At 33.4% G+C, this 19,292-nt stretch overlaps 1 protein-coding gene across 6 annotated transcripts in view; it reads right to left on the bottom strand.

The window, feature by feature from the left end:
* HECTD1 (HECT domain E3 ubiquitin protein ligase 1) overlaps nt 1–19,292 on the bottom strand; it is a 93,015-nt gene that overhangs the window by 19,140 nt on the left and 54,583 nt on the right. For 4 of the 6 annotated variants that reach the window (XM_057720908.1, XM_057720911.1, XM_057720907.1 and 1 more), the window contains 12 exons: nt 19,070–19,216; nt 17,819–17,913; nt 16,569–16,674; nt 14,040–14,174; nt 13,363–13,502; nt 12,749–13,072; nt 10,879–11,045; nt 10,612–10,788; nt 6,823–7,659; nt 5,935–6,156; nt 1,512–1,645; nt 515–637 (listed from right to left, as the gene is read on the bottom strand). In XM_057720908.1, the coding sequence (XP_057576891.1) occupies nt 515–637; nt 1,512–1,645; nt 5,935–6,156; nt 6,823–7,659; nt 10,612–10,788; nt 10,879–11,045; nt 12,749–13,072; nt 13,363–13,502; nt 14,040–14,174; nt 16,569–16,674; nt 17,819–17,913; nt 19,070–19,216 (2,607 nt within the window). The remainder of the gene's footprint in view (nt 1–514; nt 638–1,511; nt 1,646–5,934; nt 6,157–6,822; nt 7,660–10,611; nt 10,789–10,878; nt 11,046–12,748; nt 13,073–13,362; nt 13,503–14,039; nt 14,175–16,568; nt 16,675–17,818; nt 17,914–19,069; nt 19,217–19,292) is intronic. The other 2 variants (XM_057720909.1, XM_057720910.1) reach the window with 2 other exon arrangements.

The raw sequence follows: 19,292 nt of genomic DNA, 5'->3' as shown, positions 1-19,292 counted from the left end.
TTCAATTCCTGGGCAGGGAACTAAGATCTTGCTTCAAGCCACCACTCACTGTTGCCTCTCTGAGATCAATCACTTCACCTGAAAACTGGCACTAATAATAACCTCAAAGGGTTGTTGGAAGGACTGAATTAGTTAATACACATAAACAGTGCCTAGCATGTAATTAATGATAAATAAATGTTAGCTAACAGACTAATACTTCTATTATTCTACTATGAAAACCTAGAAAATAGCTATTAGCCATATGTAAACCATATGTTTACTGCCACCCAAAGGCCAACATGAGGGGGTTTCAAGTAAGAAATTCCTGTATGCATTATGTTAGAGCAATCATGGACTCTATCTGGAATACGCAACTCAAGTAGTTGGGCAAGTTTCTTTTTGATAACTCTATTTGGTAGCTTCCTGCCCTCACTCTGCCCCTGCCATATATTTTTCTACGCATTTTAGTTGGTGCTTTACTGTGAAAAGGGAAAAAAATACACTGTGGAAAAGGTAAACAGGAAGATATTACCTGCTCCCCAATAGGTCGGCTCCCTGCTCCAGCTGGGACCTGTGGTAGCTGTGAGGTGACAGCATGGTGCGTCACATCAGAGCGGGAGCCAGCTCGACGCTGCAGGGAGGGACGTCTCAGAATCTGATACAGAAAATATAAAGAGACATGTCTAATTATCTGACCCATATATATCCCCATTCCGCCTTGACCTGAACTACACACCTATATTACCAAAACTGTCATTAGAAAACTTCATATTCATTAGCCATGCACAGAAAAGTTACAAAGTGAATGTTTTAAACTCACCATGCATCATAATACACTAATCTTCACAAGAAATGTGCTAACGTTCTACATGTTTTCTAAGAAAGATATACTGAAAACAGTTTTTGGAGGTCTCCACCCTACTAAAACTCAACTTATGAAAAAAAATGTTTTAATCTAGTAACATTTTATAAAGGGAAATAAAAATTATGCAAGAAAAAAATAAAAGGCATTTTCAGGCAAAAGTTCAAGTTGAAGACCGTCATAGTTATTAAACACTAGGACTTCTGGATCATACTGCTTAAGCTTGGGTCCTGCTTTTCTACTTAACTCTGAATAATTAGGGCAAGTTATGCTTTCTATGTTTTTATCTCATAAATCTATATAAGGACTGATGAGATAACACAAAGATACTGCTTGCAAAACAGCAGGTACCAAAAAATTGTAAGTATAACTACTGTGGAAGAGCCATGAAAAGTATTATATCCTTTAGGATGAATGCAGTTCTTCACACTTTTAAACCTGTTAAAACATCAGCATGTGACATTGTACTGTTTTTCAACTATAACCAATTTATTTTCTTTCGAAAAATATGATAAATGCCTAGATTAAGAGTGCTTTTCTTAATTAACCACACTTTTCATACTGGTGCCATATTTCCTTGCTTCAAAGTTTAACCAGAACTTTGCTTTTCCTCTCTTCATCTCATTAACACCCTGTCTGAGTGGAGAGAACGGGGGACTCGCGCTACCATAACCTCCTCGTATTCCTGGTCCTCCTGGTTGTCGTCTTCATTTTCATCGTCCTCCTCATCTGGCTCCGGCAAGTCCTCGTCATCGTCCAGCTCCGCTAACAGAGTGCTGGCACGGCAGCTGTCAAGGAAGTCTAGAAAACAAAGCCAACACACTTCCTCTTAGCACAGTTAACAAGGCATAACAAAGTAACTTTGCCTGTTGGTTTTATAATACAAAAGTGAAATCTGAAAGAGACAAGTGTGAAAGCCACATTCAGTGATGCCACTCTTCCTCCACCACCACATGTAAAGGATGACTAACAATGGCAAACAGTCACAAACAGGGCGGAAAACAACGTGGGATAAAGGATGGTCATGAACTAAATCTATATCTACAAAATCATTTTTAAACAATATGCGGTATGTTAAAAAATAAAAACAATCCTGTTATTATTCTTTGCATAAGTCACAGGAAACATAAAATGATGGAAAGAGAACACTTTGGAATCATTCACTCTGTCAATAGATATCTGCTGAGTACCAACTATGTGCCAAGAATTACATGAGGCAGCAGGTATATGTAGCTGTAAACAAAATAGATGTGGTCTGAGCCCCCATGGAGCTTACAGGGGAGAGAGGCATTTAAAAGGAAACTAATGAATACATAAACTGTGAAAGATTTTATGAGGAAAGAGAATGGAATCAAGTCAATCAGAGATACCTGAGTTTATCTATGTGACTGGGAAGATTACTTGGTTGTAATGACTACTTAAAGATAATGCCTATTGACTACGGAATAACATTAGATACCATCTTTCATGTTAAAAAAGTTCAATAAATTTGAGACCCTTTTGTCTCCCTCCTTCTTAGGCTCTCTTCCCTTCACCCTTCAGCGAAGATTAGGTCAAATTTACATTGCCGCACATAATGAAGATGCTGAGAAGCTGTTCCCCATGGGAAGTGAAAACAAGAGGAGGAATAACAGGACGAAAACAGGAGAAGTTTTTACTAGATCTGGAATAAAAAACTTCTATGGATAAGAAAATAATTTATAATTATTTAGTAGAAACTTGCACTTGCATATTTTTGAACTAATAGAAATTTTTAAGTCTAATAATTATGTAGGACTAAATATTCAATGCCTTTTACTTTGACTTGCCATTGCCTATAAGACGTATTCTGATTTCAGAATATTCACAGCTAAACTGGCAACATTTTTTCTTTAGTGACGTAAGATAATCTTATAATTAACGGCATCTTAAATTTGATGAAATATATTACCTCTAACATATGTAAAATGCCATCCTGCAATTTAGGTAGTGGCTCTCATGAGCATGATGTGGAAGTACACAAAATAAATCAATTCCACTTTTTGGTTTATTTTTAAAGGAAAAAAAATATATGTATATATATAAATCCCATCTCTCATATGTTACAATTCACTGAAGTCAGAGGTTTAACTCATCTTCCCTTTTATTATCAGAGTATAAGAATATTATATATATATTTTAAAAGCTCCTTATTTTATACATTTGACCATATTATAGAATCCAATCATGTCCCTCAAACTTTGCATATATAGAAATTACTTTATAAGGCAGATGTTACTCTGATCCTTCATAGAGCAGCACTCTTAAAGAGTCCTCCCTCCAGTTTCAGAAATGTAGAAAAGGAAATTTCTATCTCCAGAGAATAATTTTTAAAAGACAACCAGTAGCCCTAACTACTCAATATTCTTTTCCACTAGCATACCCACAACTTTCTTAACCTTCACATAATTTAGAACTAAAGCTTAAAGTTAACATATTAATAGGGAAAAGCAGAGGCCTCCATGAGAAAAACTGAGGTAGATAAGCTTATTCAGTCAATGTATAATACTTTGGTGAAACAATCATCATTATTTTGCTACATACATATTTAAGAGATAAAGTAGAAACAGAGAAATGTAATGCTTTTCCTAAAACCATAAAACATCAGATCCAATTCTTGGCTTAGAAGAGGAGAGGGCACATTCTCAGAAAAAAGAAGAAAATATATTAAAATGATGTATACATAAAATAGTACTTAAAAATATATCTTCATATAAATTTTCTTGTATGTGAAATAAACAGAAGTGGATTTCCCTGGTGGCACAGTGGTTAAGAATCCACTTGCCAATGCAGGAGACATGGGTTCAATCCCTGGTCCAGGAAGATCCCACATGTCGTAGAGCAACTAAGCCCATGCGCCACAACTACTGAGCCCACGTGCTGCAACTACTGAAGCCCAGGAACCTAGAGCCAATGCTCCTCAACAAGAGAAGCCACCATAATGAGAAGCCCACGCACCAAAAAGAAGAGTAGCCCATGCTTGCTGCAACTAGAGAAAAAAGCCAGTGCACAGCAATGAGGACCCAATGCGGCCAATTACTTACTTACTTAATTAATTAAAAAAAGAAATTAACAAAAGTAATTTTGAAAAAAAAACAGGTGATCAAGGATGTGTGATAAAGGGCATTCTAAAACAATAGGATTTACCCTAAGGAAATACACACAAAAATACAATTCAAGGATGCTCATTCATAACAATGCTGATGGTAATGAAAAGCTGTAACTTAAGTATCCAAAGCAGGGGGTATATTAAATAATGATCATCCAGTCAAACAGGAATATCTGGCAGCCATTTCATATGTTGTGGAAACTCATAGAACAATATGAAAATATTTTCACAATGTACTGAGTGAAAAGAGATGTCTGCAAAGGATGGAATCCCTTTTTGTTCAAAAGAAAAAAAGAATATATACATCAAATGATGTGTATCAAATGACAACAGTGGTTGTCTCTGGAAGGTAGGGACTAGATGATTTTCATTCGCTTCTGTATTTCCTGTTTATAAAAAGTTTTACTTTTCTAAAAAGATAAAATAAGATGATTAGAAATATATTTTTTAATGAAATCAAATGGTTTTATCGCTCACTACATACCATGGAAGTTACAAAATGTAACTATACAACCTTCTAAGCAAAAATTAAATCATCTGAAAAATTCAAATGTTACATAACTAGAGAATAATTTCCGAAAAACTTTGATTATAGTTGTGATATTGTGATTTATAATAAAGAAAATGAATTTGGTCTTTGCCTCTGTTTTAGGCACTGAGTTCCTAAAACTTTTGGAATTTCCTAAGAAATAAGAGCAAAAGAGGTGTCTTTTGTACCAGAGTTTTTTTTAATGAGGAGACTTTAAAAAAGTCCTTAGATAATCTAAGGATGGGGCTAGTTGTTAGTAGAACCACAATTAGAGGGTTGAATTTTCATCCCACCCCTTAGACCTCTGGGGAGAAGAGCTGGATATTGAGTCACCAATGGCCAATAATTTAATCAACGGTGCTTAAATCATTAAGCCTCCCCAAAAAAACCCCTGAAAGGTAGGGTTCAGAAAGCTTCCAGGTTGGTGGACATGAACACACTTGACAGGCCAGGAGGGTCCCTAAACTCCACAGGGACAGAAGTTGCTCTGCTTGGGACCCTTCCAGACTTTACCCTATGCATCTCTTCCATCTGGCTGTTCCTGAGTTACATACCCTTTTTTTTTTTGGCTGCACCACGAAGCCTGCGGGATCTCAGTTCCCTGACTAGGGATCGAACCCGGCCCCCATCAGTCGAAGCACGGAGTCCTAACCACTGGACCACCAGGGAACTGCCTATATATCCTTTCTATAATAAACTGGTAACCCAGCAAATAAAATGTTTTCCTGAGTCCCGTGAGCCTCTGTAGCAAATGAATCTAACCCAAGGAGGGGGTCATGGAAACTTCCAATTTACAGCCAGTCGGAAGCACAGATGACAACCTGGACTTGTGATTAGTGTCTAAAGGGTTATAGGTGAGGGTGGGCAGTGTTGTGGAACTAAGACTTTAACCTGTAGGATCTGATACTATCTCCAGGTAGGTACGTAGTGTGAGAACTGAGTTAAATTTTAAGACACCCAGCTGATGTGGGAAAACTTCACACACATTTATTTGGTGGTCAGACGTGCCAAAAGTGAAGCATTCTGTGAGAAGAGTTGTAAAAGTACAGGAGACACACAGGAGTGTTTTTCCTCTTACATTACAATGTACAGGAACTATCAATTTACAAAGCTTATTAATCTATCATACCTCTATTCTTCTCTGATAAAGGTGTTGAATATTGCTGTTATTATAGTCCTTCTAATAAAACTTCACTAGTGACAAAAAGCAAAAAAAGGATGACACACAAAAGTTCCTAGATGTCTATTTACAATCAGATAATTTCTTAATAGTCCTTCATATCACTCTGGGGTTTTTTACCATATATGAAGCTGCCATATTTGCAAGAAGAGAGAATAATCCTTTTCTAATCGAAAGTTAAAAACAACCCAGGAGAAAAATGTAATAAAAGCATCACTATACAAATATCTTAACTATTTTAAACCATAACTTACCATATAAGGAATATTCTGCTTCCTGACCTGTGTCACTCTCACTGGAGGTTGATGTGAGGCTGGTGGTTAAAGTATTACTTAATGACTGACCAACTGACAAAACTGTTGTTGCTGTAGCCACGTTGCTGCTGCTAGTAACACTGGATGTTGACATAGTCACTGTTGATGTAGTACCAGGTGTGGTCAAATTAGGGAAGCTCTGAGCACCCATAAGAGGAGAAGCTAAAGATAAAAATGAAGCAAATTAGTACAAAAAGGTAGGATTGTATAAACCTCAGAAAAACTACTTGGTATATTTAGAAAAAAGAAAGAGGTCATGAAACACTAATTATTAAAGGCTGAAAAGCAACAACTTTGGGAACCCAACTGAAATCCAACTAAAAATTGTTTTTATAAAATTATATTTTTCAAAATGTTAAGCCTAGCTTTTTAAATAGGTGAAACAGTCAATGAAATAACTCCCAATGATATTTTCCAAGGGAATTACTTTGACCCACTGGTAGCTTTAATTAGAATTAAAAACCTTCAGAAGCTAGTATCAACTCAGGACGTAACTAAAAGTTATGCCAGTATTATGCTCTGATTTCAATTGACTTTGATGATATTTAACAGGCATCTATTTCCTCTTGCAACTGTACTTAACAATTTATCATAGAGGAGGGAAAAACAGAAGTGTGAGGTTCTTTATCACACCTGATTAGAGTTCTTAAAATATCACAGTTCTATAGAACGTAACCTCATATTCCTGAAGTGGTAAATCTGACACAGCTGTATCTAACATTGCTAATGACCTAGTTAAAGACGGAAGCCAGAACCCACTGGAACAAATCCTACTCCGCATCCCTCAGAGTGGAAAAGCATCGGGTCCATAAGGAAAGGCTCACTTACTTGCTGTGCTCATCACATTCCTCCCCAAAGTATTAGTGTTGTTATCACTGCTGCTTCGGCTTAGGTTCATGTTGTTCGTGGCATTAGTCCGTGCTATGTTTGCCACTCTCCTCACAAAACTCTCCAAGCTAGATGTTTCTCTTGAGGACAGGTTAGGAACACTTGCACTAGAGCTCATGGGGGCCCCAGCAGCTAACAAAGAACTCACTGACAGTCTGTTACTTGCTGAAGAGCTAAGGGGCCGTTGTGAAGCTGCTTCTTTATTGGTTAACTCAGATACTGAACTAACATCAGGAGAACTAACACTGACAATTCCCATTGATATTGCACTAGACTCCCCAGGAGTACGAACAGAACTATCAGGGCCTAACTTTCTTTCAGCATTTTCACTTCCCGTTTCCGCTGTTAAGGTGCTGGTACTTGCACTGGAAGAGGACCCTACTTCTGTTTGAGGGACGTTTTCAGCAGATGAAAGAACAACAATTGGTTCATGGACATCAGCTCCTGAAACTATACTGTGTTCCATTACAATTTCTGATCTCCGTTCCGTTTTGGTCGAACCCAAGCTGATGTCGCTGCTACTGGCCACGCTACACACAGAACTGCTGCTTCCTTTTCTACTTGAGGAGCCTGCAGCAGCAGATGTCTTGTCTGGACAGTTGTTTTTCACCAAGCTGCTCCATGATTGCGTTGTGCCTGAAACAGTGGATGAAACAGGTTTGGGTGATGCCACTGTATCAGGGTCGTACCCTGGTGCAAGCTTGAGGTCAAATTTTCCTTCTGCGCCCATACGGTAAGAGTTTGAGCCACCAGCATCCCAGGTGACATCAATCCAGCCTGGAAAGGGACAGGAGTTTGTGAGACCCAGCAGAAAGCAGATAGGAGCGTGTCAGACAGTAGCTCCACAATATGGGATCAGCTTTGCATCAGTGCTGTACTTCTCTGAATTTCTAGTCATCTAAGGTTTGCCAACTAAAATTAAATCCTTCCTTCTATTTCTCTTATTTCTGAACTGTTTGTTCTCGTGATATTTAAAAACAACGTAAGGGTCATGTTTATATCTATTGGGATATCTTTTAAGGGGAAGAACTCTTAAAAATTGCAAAAAGTGATAAAAATGGTAAAATACTGCAACTTCAAGTATAGATGAAATCTAAGTAAAAGCTTTTTCAGTTGTTAAACATGATTATGTGGTCAAATGTTATTTATAGAAAAAAGTGCTGGCTTAACCATTAATTTCTAAGTTTGGGCTAAATCCTGTAATTGACGGACAAAATATTTATATATCACTGTAGAAATCCTAGGTCACTGGCTCATATAACACCAAGTTAGCATTTCGGTTGTGTTCTCAAAGTTCAGTGGTTATTTGGTTCTCTTATGATTAAGTTTAATAAATTTGAATAAGCACAGAAAATTCTAAAACCAAAATTTTAAAAGTATACTAAGCTCTTTTATTAGATAGAAACTATATATATGATAAAGCTAATAACGTGAAAAGAACTAATGACCATAATATTATTAAATCTATGTTTACTTATACTCGGAAAATGACATTCTTTTCTAAAAGTGGTAATTAACTTCCAAAAAAAATAAATTGCCTATTAGAAAGAAAATTAATAGAAATTTTACAATCTTATTTTAGTGCTATAAGCTAACTACTTCAGAGAAAAAAACAACACATAAAAATATGTATTTTTGTAAAGTGTTTGTCTTTATGAAGTTTAAATAAAAGTACTTTATCCATACACACACATATTCCCATGCATGTGCACATGTGTGCACACACATACCGAGTTCACATATGTTTACGATGAGGCTCAGAGGGGTTTAAGTATTACCTGTGGGCATTATCTGCATACAAGTTGTTTGAGAGGAAACTGACTGCCCCAAATCTACATAATCTAGTTTAGATGAGATTTCAGGTGCCTCAATTTATTCTGTATGCTGAAATAACCTCTGAAGAACCAACATTTAACTATCTCTTCTGCAACATGGAAAAGTGTGAGAAAAGGAAAAGTTCAAAAACATATCCCAGTCCCAAATAAAAATTACATTTGTATTGTATTAACTGCTCCCAAAGTATACTGATAACTTATTTCACAGCACTTATTAAAATCTGTAACTGTAAATTTATGTTTTACCCAGAACACATGGGGTTATAGTTTTTTGTTGATCATTGTGTATCTGAAATCTATAAAATACCTTTACATAGCAGGCACTCATATTTGTGGACTAAATTAAAAAATGGATATTACTACCAACACAAAGATTCTTTAGAAAGGAAAGAGATTTAATTGACACAGCATAGAAAAATAACCTCCAAATGTAAACCATTCATATTACACTGAGAATGTGTTTAAACTGATCACTCAGAAAGGTACATACATACTATCCATAAGTGTAGAAGTACAAAACTCTAACTCCTCTTATGCCCAAAAGATACGTAAAAAGATAGAGTTAGTGATAACTAGCTATTATCAGAAAGAGTTGGCTTAAGTATCTGAAAGCTAAGAACCCTCTGTGACATAAGGGTTTTAGGGTATGATTCTCTACATTTGTCAGATAAGTAAAATAAGCCTTTCTTATATGCTAAATTCTGAAATTAAGATTCCAACTTTCCTACACAGTTGCTTCACTTGACTCCAGCCCAAGAAAAATACACATTGTATTCACATACCTCTAACTAGCTAACACACTTAAAAGTCAAACAATTTACGAGAGATAGACTATTAACTAAGCATCATTAAGATGCCTAAAAAAAAGAACACTGGAAATTTCTGAGTTGAATGGAACGATTATTATTCAATTATTATTGCTTTTCTATGAATTTTGGCAGATTCATGCATGCTCACTCACTATAAACCTGCTATGAGGACAACGATCTGCAATTAGGGTACACTAGACAAAAATGCATTTAGTAAGGTAATTTAAGGAAGAGAATCTTAAACAGTAAAATCAAAAAGTTTAAGTAAATAAATGCATTTATCACACAGTTAAGATATCAGATGTTAGTCATTCTCCTAAGCATTGTCACTTTTATTATGTCTCTTTCAATATTTGGTGAGGATATGAACATTTTACTCTTTTTTTTTTTTAATGCTAGGCAAAATTCATAAGAACCCACTAGCAGTTAGGCAAATTGTCCACTAATAAGTGAGTCTAGTAAGTTAAAGGAAAAAAAAACTAGCCACTACAGTTGCTTCTGGGAGTTAGCAATTTAAGTGGGTATGGACTTTCTTAAAATCTACAAAAGCAAAAGTTAAAAAATGAACTTAATTTTAAACAACAATAACCCTTACCCCAAAGAAAAACTAGTAGACTGAGAAACACTATGAAATATCTTACAATTAACTAATAAACGAAAAGGCTACAATTTTTGTTCTATGCTTTACTGAAAAATATTTAACTATAAATGTTAACGCTTTTTCTTCTACATGAGTCATAATTGAACAAAAAATTGTGCCCTGATTCTTGTCAAGTTAACAAGATAAAGAAAAGAGAAGGAAACTTATGAATAATAAACACAAAAACAGCACATGTCTTAGGGTATTCATCTTATACTAGCTTATCAATTACTTCAGTTTTTAGTCAAAACCTAAGAATTTAAAATTTTTCCTATTTCTAAATAAATGATTTTCCCAATTTTCTACATAAAACCAATAGATCAGCTCTTCTACTTAGTCCTGGAGCACTTATTCAATTTATAAATTACCCCAAAATAACAGAAGAAAAATATTTTGTTATTTAAATACTTGATTTCTACACTACGAAAGCTAAGTACCTACTCACCATTATGCAGTTCTCCTGTGACGGTGCCTTCTCCCTGTGGGCTGCCATCCTGATCACGCCATTTCCAGTCAAGGCCTCTGATCACACGAGCCCCTGGAACCATGTACTTCAGTACCTGGGAGCGTACTAGCCGTCTCTGTCTTCTAAGATTAGCTTCTGCTTCCTTAGCTGCTTTTCCTGTAAGGTAGAAATCAGAGAAATATAAAGTCACTTTTTATAAATATAATTGTTTTAGTAAGTTAGAAAAACCTACTATCATCTCTTTACCTAGCTGATCTTCACATACTCCATTTACAGTGCCATAAAGTTCAAATCCAGATAGTGAAAGATAGTGGGTTTGTCCACTAGCATTCTTCCCCATCTGTTTAATTCTCACATGTCGCCATCCTTGTTTCTCATCCTTCGGTGGATCAAGAGGCCAGGTGGCCGTTGATCTGTGAATGTGGTAGGGAAAATATTATTTAATGTTTTTTAAACGTTATGAAAAAGATGTTTAAGGTGACAAAGATTTTGTTACATAATAGAAAAGTATATGAAAAATAAACTTTCATGTTGAGTCACCAGTTTGTTACACAAGAATTAGAAATCAAAGAATAAAAATAGCAGTCCAGGAAATAACTTAGGTGGGAGACTGGGATTGACATATACATTAATACGTATAAAATAGAAGACTAATAAGAAAAAATATCAAATTGTACACTTTAAATATATGCAGTTTATTGTATGTCAATTATATCTCAATAAAACTTTTTAAAAGAAAAAAATAGTTATATATTTGAAAGTTGCTAAGAGAGTAGATCTTAAATATTCTTATCACAAAAAAAAAGAAATGGTAATCTTGTGATATGATGGAGGTATTAGCTAATGTGGTAATTTCGCAATACAGAGGTATATCAAATCAACACATTGTACACCTTAAACTTACACACTGTTATATGTCAATTATATCTCAATTAAACTGGAACTATATTTAAAAAAAAAAAAAAGAAAAGAAATTAGGGACTTCCCTGATGGCGCAGTGGTTAAGAATCTGCCTGCCAATGCAGGGGACACAGGTTTGATCCCTGGTCCAAGAAGATCCCACAGGCGGCATCCCACATGAGTAACTAAGCCCCTGTGCCACAACTACTAAGCCTGCACTCTAGAGCCCACGAGCCACAACTACTGTGCCCGTGTGTCACAACTACTAAAGCCTGTGTGCCTAGAGCCTGTGCTCTGCAACGAGAAGTCATTGCGATGAGAAGCCAGCTCACCACAACAAAGAGCAGCCCTCGTTCTCCACAACTAGAGAAAGCCTGCAAGCAGCAGTGAAGACCCAACACAGCTCCCAAAAATAAATAAATAAATAAAATAAAAAAGAAAAATTAAAAATGAAATGTTAAAACTTATACTATTAATTTGACTCATAACACTAACTGATGAGTAATAAAATCCAAAGAAATTTTATGAGTAACATGTTTTTATGATGAAGAAAAATTTTTTTAATTTCTGCAAAATTTTAAGTGATATATTAAAGTATTAACTTTAAAGCTTGAAAATATTACCTATTAATCCTAATGCTAAGAAGCTCCTTCCATACTACATCAAATACAGAAAGTACTTTAACTCTACACTCTATCTACTCCTCAAAATGTGCCACAATGTACAATTAAACTTTATTAGAAATAAATTTTTTAGAAATATAATGCTGACTCTTTGTCTTTAAAAATATATATATATGATCAACATATAAAATTTAGGAAAACAGATACATAACATAAAAATCAACAGTCACTGTTAATTTGTCAAACATTCACATATATTATATGAATAAATGGAGAGTTTAGTAAAAGTTAACTGCATTCTTTTTTTTGGTTTTTATCAATGTGCTATATATACACACACATATCGCCATATATCAACTTCTTTTTAAATAAATACTCTCAGCTTCTACTTATGTTTAATCTAAAGCATTTGACGGTTTCAATAAAATCAGTATTTCAAAGTTTTAATTCCTAAATTACAGTATCAAGTGATATTTTTAGAAAGAAAATCTTGTTATAGTATCTCAAAAAAGAGAGCTCTAAGAGGATACAGTTATAAAAATAAACAAAGCTCTTTACTGAGTTTTCCAATTTACAAAGACTCCTCAACTAACCCTGGTTCATTGAGACTGCAGTCATCAACATGGGTATACAAAGAAGTCCAGTTCTGTCCATCTTTGGATACCTGGAAAACCCAATTTCTCAGTGCAGACCTTCCATAACCACGAGCATGACGAAGTGTATACGCTGATGGTATCACCCATAGACCCAGATCTATGGCAAACCAGGCATTCTTATCATCATTGCTATGACAATTTAAAGCTGAATTGTCACGACTCAATATGTCTTCTAAGCGGCCATAAGGCAGATTTCTTCCTTCTGATGATGTTACTACCACAAGTCCATAAGCAGCTGGATTAACCCATTCATATGCAGTTCTACACAAAAACAAAGAAAATACTCTCAAGCAGTGTTAACAGTTAACACTATTAAAATAACTACATTTGTTCAGACTAGGTTTTTTCCACATAAAATTATATTAATAAAAATTCAACATTTAACAATTTAAGTATTTTTTCTTCATAAAAGGAATTTGGATGGTCTTAAATTTAACCTAAAAGATGAAATTCCTAAAAATGCAGGATGCTCAGAGTGGTTAATTTTATTCTACTACCTAGAATTCTTTTTCCAGGTGAATGTTCTCAATCTACGTTAAATAATTACTTACTTGGCATTTGTCCCAATCCAGTAAATGATTCCATTTTCATCAAAATCATGCTGGTGCCGAAATATAAAATTCTGGCCTTCTCTTAATTTTCGAACAAAAACAAATGAAGATCGGTCAAAATCATACCACTGCTTTGCTACCTAATCAAAGAAAATATGGAAGACACCTTAATAATGATATTTTGAAATGCACTGCCCACTTTGTTCCTTTAATGTGAATTATTTTATAATCAATATTCATTTAAGAATATTTGAAAAAGAAAAAAAACCCAGAAAATTCCATAATCATAGCACCCCACTATTAATATCACAGAGTATTTCTTGTCTCTTATTTCAATAGATAAAAAGTCTTGATCATACTGTATAAAATCATTTTTCTCTTACCAGTCTATTTATTATCATAGCTATATAATATTCAAATTAGTGAAAATAATTACCAACTTTATATTTCTTTATGGATTAGCATCAAGGTTTTGTTCACTATTTTAGTATTACAAATAACTATAATAGACACCCTCATGAAGAAATCATTTAGAGTGTATAAAGATTATTTTCTAAAATGGAATTACTAGGTCAAACTCTAATTACTATAACTCTGGAAAAATACTTCCCACTTTTCTAAAGGGATAAACCACAGCAAAGAATGCTTATTTCACCATTCCTTTGCCAGAAACTCACCATTTTTAAGAGATACTGTTCTAGAGATTCAACTGTAGCTAAGGGTTCCATCTTCAACATCCTGCCAGTCCTGTCTATCAATGCAGTTTCACCAGGTGCACGTTCCAACCGAAATCTTAATCTTCTTGTAAGTATCTACACAAAAATGATCAAAATGCTTCAGAAAATATTTTGCTTTTTTCTTAGAATTTTGAAAATAAAAAATGTTACATAACACAGCAATTGAGATTTATAAAATATAACCATATAGGAAGGATCAATGTCTGTTTTTCTTTAAGTTTTTAAAAAAATTTATTTATTTATTCATTTATTTGGTTGTGCCGGGTCTTACTTGCGGCAGGAGAGGCTCCTTAGTAGTGGTATGTGAACTCTCAGCTGCAGCATGCATGTGGGATCTAGTTCCCCGACCAGGGACTGAACCCAGGCCCCATGCTTTGGGAGCACAGAGTCTTAACCACTGAGCAATCACAGAAGTCCCAAAGTCTGTTTCTATTAAATGTTTTGTTTTATTTTAAAAGAGGTCCACTGAATAAGTAATATTTCCAAGAAAGAAACAAAGGTAACTACTTAGCATTTCTAAACAATTTCAAATATACATGGTTTAAATAAAATTATTATAAAACACTTAACAGAAATATTACATCCCTAACTGATAACTTGCAAATTGCCAAGTCAGTTATAAAAAGTAGCTAATTAACTTACAGTTTTAAAGCTAGAATATATTAAATAATCTATGGCTAATAAACTTAAAAAAAACATAAGATAGCTTCCAATTCAACATGTTTTAGTAAGTAAAATAAGTATGTGCTTCATTTCTGTATAAATCTTAACTAATTCCTATAGACACATAATTAAAAATTTATATGTACATTTGGGAAGCATTTCAGACTGCAAAATTACCGGAGGGCACATTCCCAGCCTTCCTATCGTTGTATCGTGCACACTCTACTAAAATGTGATAAGTATAATAAAAGATGTTGGTTTTCCTAGGACTGTAAAAGTATGAGCAAAGGAATTTCCAGTCTTTGAGACCTATTTCTACCTTATTCATTTATCAAGGATAAAACCTTTAAAAGGATAGAACAAATACGGGGATATATATATAAAAACAGATGATTGAACTTGGTGTACCCCCCAAAAAATAATAAATAAAATTAATAAAAAAAAAAAAAGGAAAAAAAGGATAGAACAAAAAATCCCCTTGTTCCTCTACATTATTCTGTCTGAAGTAAAGCTCAAATAGACCTCTACGTTTTGTTTTATATATATATATATATATATATATATATCATGTTGGATATACTAACCATACTATAACTCTACGAACAAGCTTTCTAGTCTGGGAGTCTAGCTGGCTTTGTAATACTACTAGGTTCTTGGGGGTATGGTAAGTTTTTTGCCATGAGTAGGCATTGTTATTGCAAATACAGTTTTAGTCACTTATTAAAGGCCATATTTAAAAGATCACTTATTAAAGGCTATATTTAAAAGAAACTATTTGATGCAGTGAAATGCAGGATAGGTCCAATAAAGGCAAGATTCAAGGTCAAAGAATCTGCTAGAAAATACTAAAGTAACCTACAGAAAATGTGATAAAGACCTGGTTTGGAATATTAGCAGTAAGAATATTTGTTTTATCTGTTCATATCTGGATACTAGTTGCTAACAAAAGAATAACTTAATGAATTAATAAGAATGTCAACCAAGTAACATTTAGGAAGAAAACAGGCTTTTTATACAACCATGTGATAATGACAGATTTCCAAAATTAATAGAAATAGCTAAGGAAGGCCATCTGGTTCTAAGTAATGACATACAGAAACCAAGAAAATAAATTGTACCTAAAATATTTTCATATTTTCTCACATGCTTAAGATACACACAGAGACAAAGGGACTTAACTCATAATTCTAGAACAAAAGGACTCTCTTCTGCTTTTCCACTGATAAAGGGTTTTTTTTCAAATATAATCTACCAAATATGATTTATTACTTAAGCATTAAAATACCAATACATTCAAGATTCATTAAAAAGAAGAATCGAATGGCATTAAGGGTTAAAGTCTTTAATGATTAAGCACAATCATTCTTTAATAAAATATAAAAGTTTTTTTGGGGACTCCTTGGTGGTGCAGTGGTTAAGAAACCACCTGCCAATGCAGGGGACACGAGTTCAAGCTCTGGTCCGGGAAGATCCCACATGCTGCAGAGCAACTAAGCCCGTAAGCCACAACTACTGAGCCCACATGCTGCAACTACTGAAGCCCATGCACCTAGAGCCTGTGCTCTGCAACAAGAGAAGCCATTGCACCACAACGAAGAGTAGCCCCCGGTCTCCACAACTAGAGAAAGCCCTCGTGCAGCAATGAAGACCTAACAGAGCCAAAAATAATAGATAGATAGATAGACAGGTAGATAAATAAATAAATAAATTTTTAAAGGGTTTGTCTTTTTTTTTTTTAAAGAAAAACATATGAGACCACTCCTAAATGCATTCAGCAGTAATAGCAACTGCATTTTTCATGGTTACCTGGAGGTTATAAGTGGATCCTGGTGTATCATACAAATGGAGAGGTAGACGTTCAATAGACTCTAGTACAGCTATTAACTTTCGGATTAATGCCACAGCTGGTCGACTAAGAAAAAAATAATTAAGAGCTTTTATATATGTTCATGCTAAAGTTCACACAGAAACTGCAATAACCAACCTCATATAAACCCCTACTTTATTAATGCTAAGAGAAGTTTTATTCTGTATTAGACTATATCTGAGTAAGATAAAAATATTTTGCTTATGAAACTTTCAACTGCATTCAAAGTAATATATAATGTGTAATTTTGTTTTTTAAAGTTTAAACAATTTTATTATATAATATTTGATATATATAAAAGAATATATATAGCAGTAAAGTTTTGAAAATAATAGTATTGTTGGCAAGGCAACACTAGTATAATATTCCTGGAAAATAACATGACAATTTATATCAAGAACCTTTAAAAAATCATCAACAACTCAATAATACTATTTAAAGGAATTTATGTAAAAAGATGTTTCCACCAAGACAAGTATATTTTAGTATTAGTAATAATTTGCAAACAGCCAATATGTTTAACAGACTATTTCAATAAATTATTATACATCATATAATGTAATATGCACTCATTTAAAATGGTATTTAAAATTAATGGAATTAATTGAATTTCATTTATTATTTTAAAGACTCAATCACATTCAAAAGTAAATAAAATCGTAAAATGCACCTTCATCAACTCATGTCCCAGCTTCAACAATTACCTACTAATGGCCAACTGATTTCTATCTATATTCCCACCCATTTCTCTCTTTCCCATATATTTTAAAGAAAAGGCCAAGTAACATACCATTTAACCCAGAAATACTCTGAGTATGTACCTCTAAAAAAGAATTCTTAAAAAATAAAATTGTATCATTACCACACCTAAAAGGGAATGAACAATTGCTACTTCATATCATCAAATATTCAATCACTGTTCCAATTTCCAGTTGTATTTTAAAGATTATCCAATTTAAAATAAGTGGTCAGCTGCATTCACAGCAGACGTAATCTTGCTTTTATTCCATTATATTAAAAAATACTTTAAAAATCTTTCCTTTTTTATATATTTATAATATAGGCTACTTTTGTACTGAATTTAAAAGTTCCTATTTTGTGTATAAACACTACTAGGCTCTATTTTAAAAGAAACCTATCAACCTGCAAACACTGCAAATATCAAATTAAAAGAAATATGGGGATTTACCTTTCATCATCTTCATTTTCACTAAAGGCTGTTTTAAAAACATTTATTCTTTCTACCAGTTGACTACAATCTTGTTTCATATCTAAATCCATGCTCTAAAAAAAAAAAAAGGAAAAAGTAAAAAAAAAAAAGAAAAAGTTATAAGGCTGTTACTGACATTTATAAAAAACACTTTCTGCAAAGATGAATATTAATATATTACAAAATTATCAATATAAGTAAAATCATTTTCTTTCAATTAAAATTCTTTTTATTATATGACTAGTAGATCATGCCTAATTAATCTTCAATATCATAACAGTAGCGATTATACTCTTTTCTCAAAGTGTAGTGGTACTGCAAGGTAATTTCACATTACTTATTAACATTTTGCATTTTAACAGTACTATTTACATTAATTAGAATTAGAAAAAATATGACTACTATATCAAAACAATGATAGTATCACATAGATACTAAGTGATAATAAAGTGATGCTATATCAATATAATTTTAATAAAGGGGAATAAATGTAACTGGTAATAATAATGAAGGAAACACGAGACTACCGTTAAAGTACAATGATTAAGATCAAGAAATTAAAATGGCAAAAAGAACTGAAATTGGAAGAAAACCTTCACTTTTTATACTTTATTCTGTTAGAATTTGTTAAAATAAGTGTATGTGGGGGTATATATATATACACACACATACACATTTCATTAAAATATATATATACACACACATACACATTTCATTAAAATAAAACATTTTATCACAATAAAGACACAGTAACAAAGTAAACTGAAGATAAATATAAGGTTATTAGCAAATACTTGTCAAATATTCACATAAACTTCCTAAATTGTCACTGCTCATAAATTAATTTTATGCAAACATTTTAGGTATTTAAAAAGGCCTACAGACTAATTCCATTTTATATAAGTTATGAGGAAATCAGAGCAGTGGATAATGTAAAATGTTAGGCTAATACAAGTTAAGTGTTTTGTTCAAACAAATCTTCAACAAATTATAATCGAGTAACTAAAAAAATCTAAATAAACAATTATTTAATTCAACTGGTACAAACTAATGATAAAACTTAAAGAAAAGGCTGGAGAAATTATAAACGTTAACATTTACCACTCAGTTTTTAATAACTGAGTAGTTAAACTACTTCTTGACAAAACAAAGTAAATCATGCTGTCAAAAGTGTAGTCAAAAATAATTTTTTAACTATATACTTCATTCTGTACTACTTCATAAACTTACATTATTTAAAACAGTAAGAAGTGCTTGCACCAAGCCACTACTGCACATTTCATATGGTGAAATTGTATTTTCATCCTTCAAAAGTACAATTAGATTTTCTAAGGCTGTCTTCATTAAATCTCTCCAAGTGTTCTCACTCTCAATACACTAAAGGAAAAAAAATGTTTTTAATAAAGACAATCGAAAAAACAAAACAGGTCTTAATATACTTAATTTATCAGAA

Source organism: Hippopotamus amphibius, chromosome 2 (genome assembly GCF_030028045.1).
Source record: "Hippopotamus amphibius kiboko isolate mHipAmp2 chromosome 2, mHipAmp2.hap2, whole genome shotgun sequence".
Lineage (NCBI taxonomy): Eukaryota > Metazoa > Chordata > Mammalia > Artiodactyla > Hippopotamidae > Hippopotamus > Hippopotamus amphibius.
This window is presented reverse-complemented; position numbering and strand designations above follow the sequence as displayed.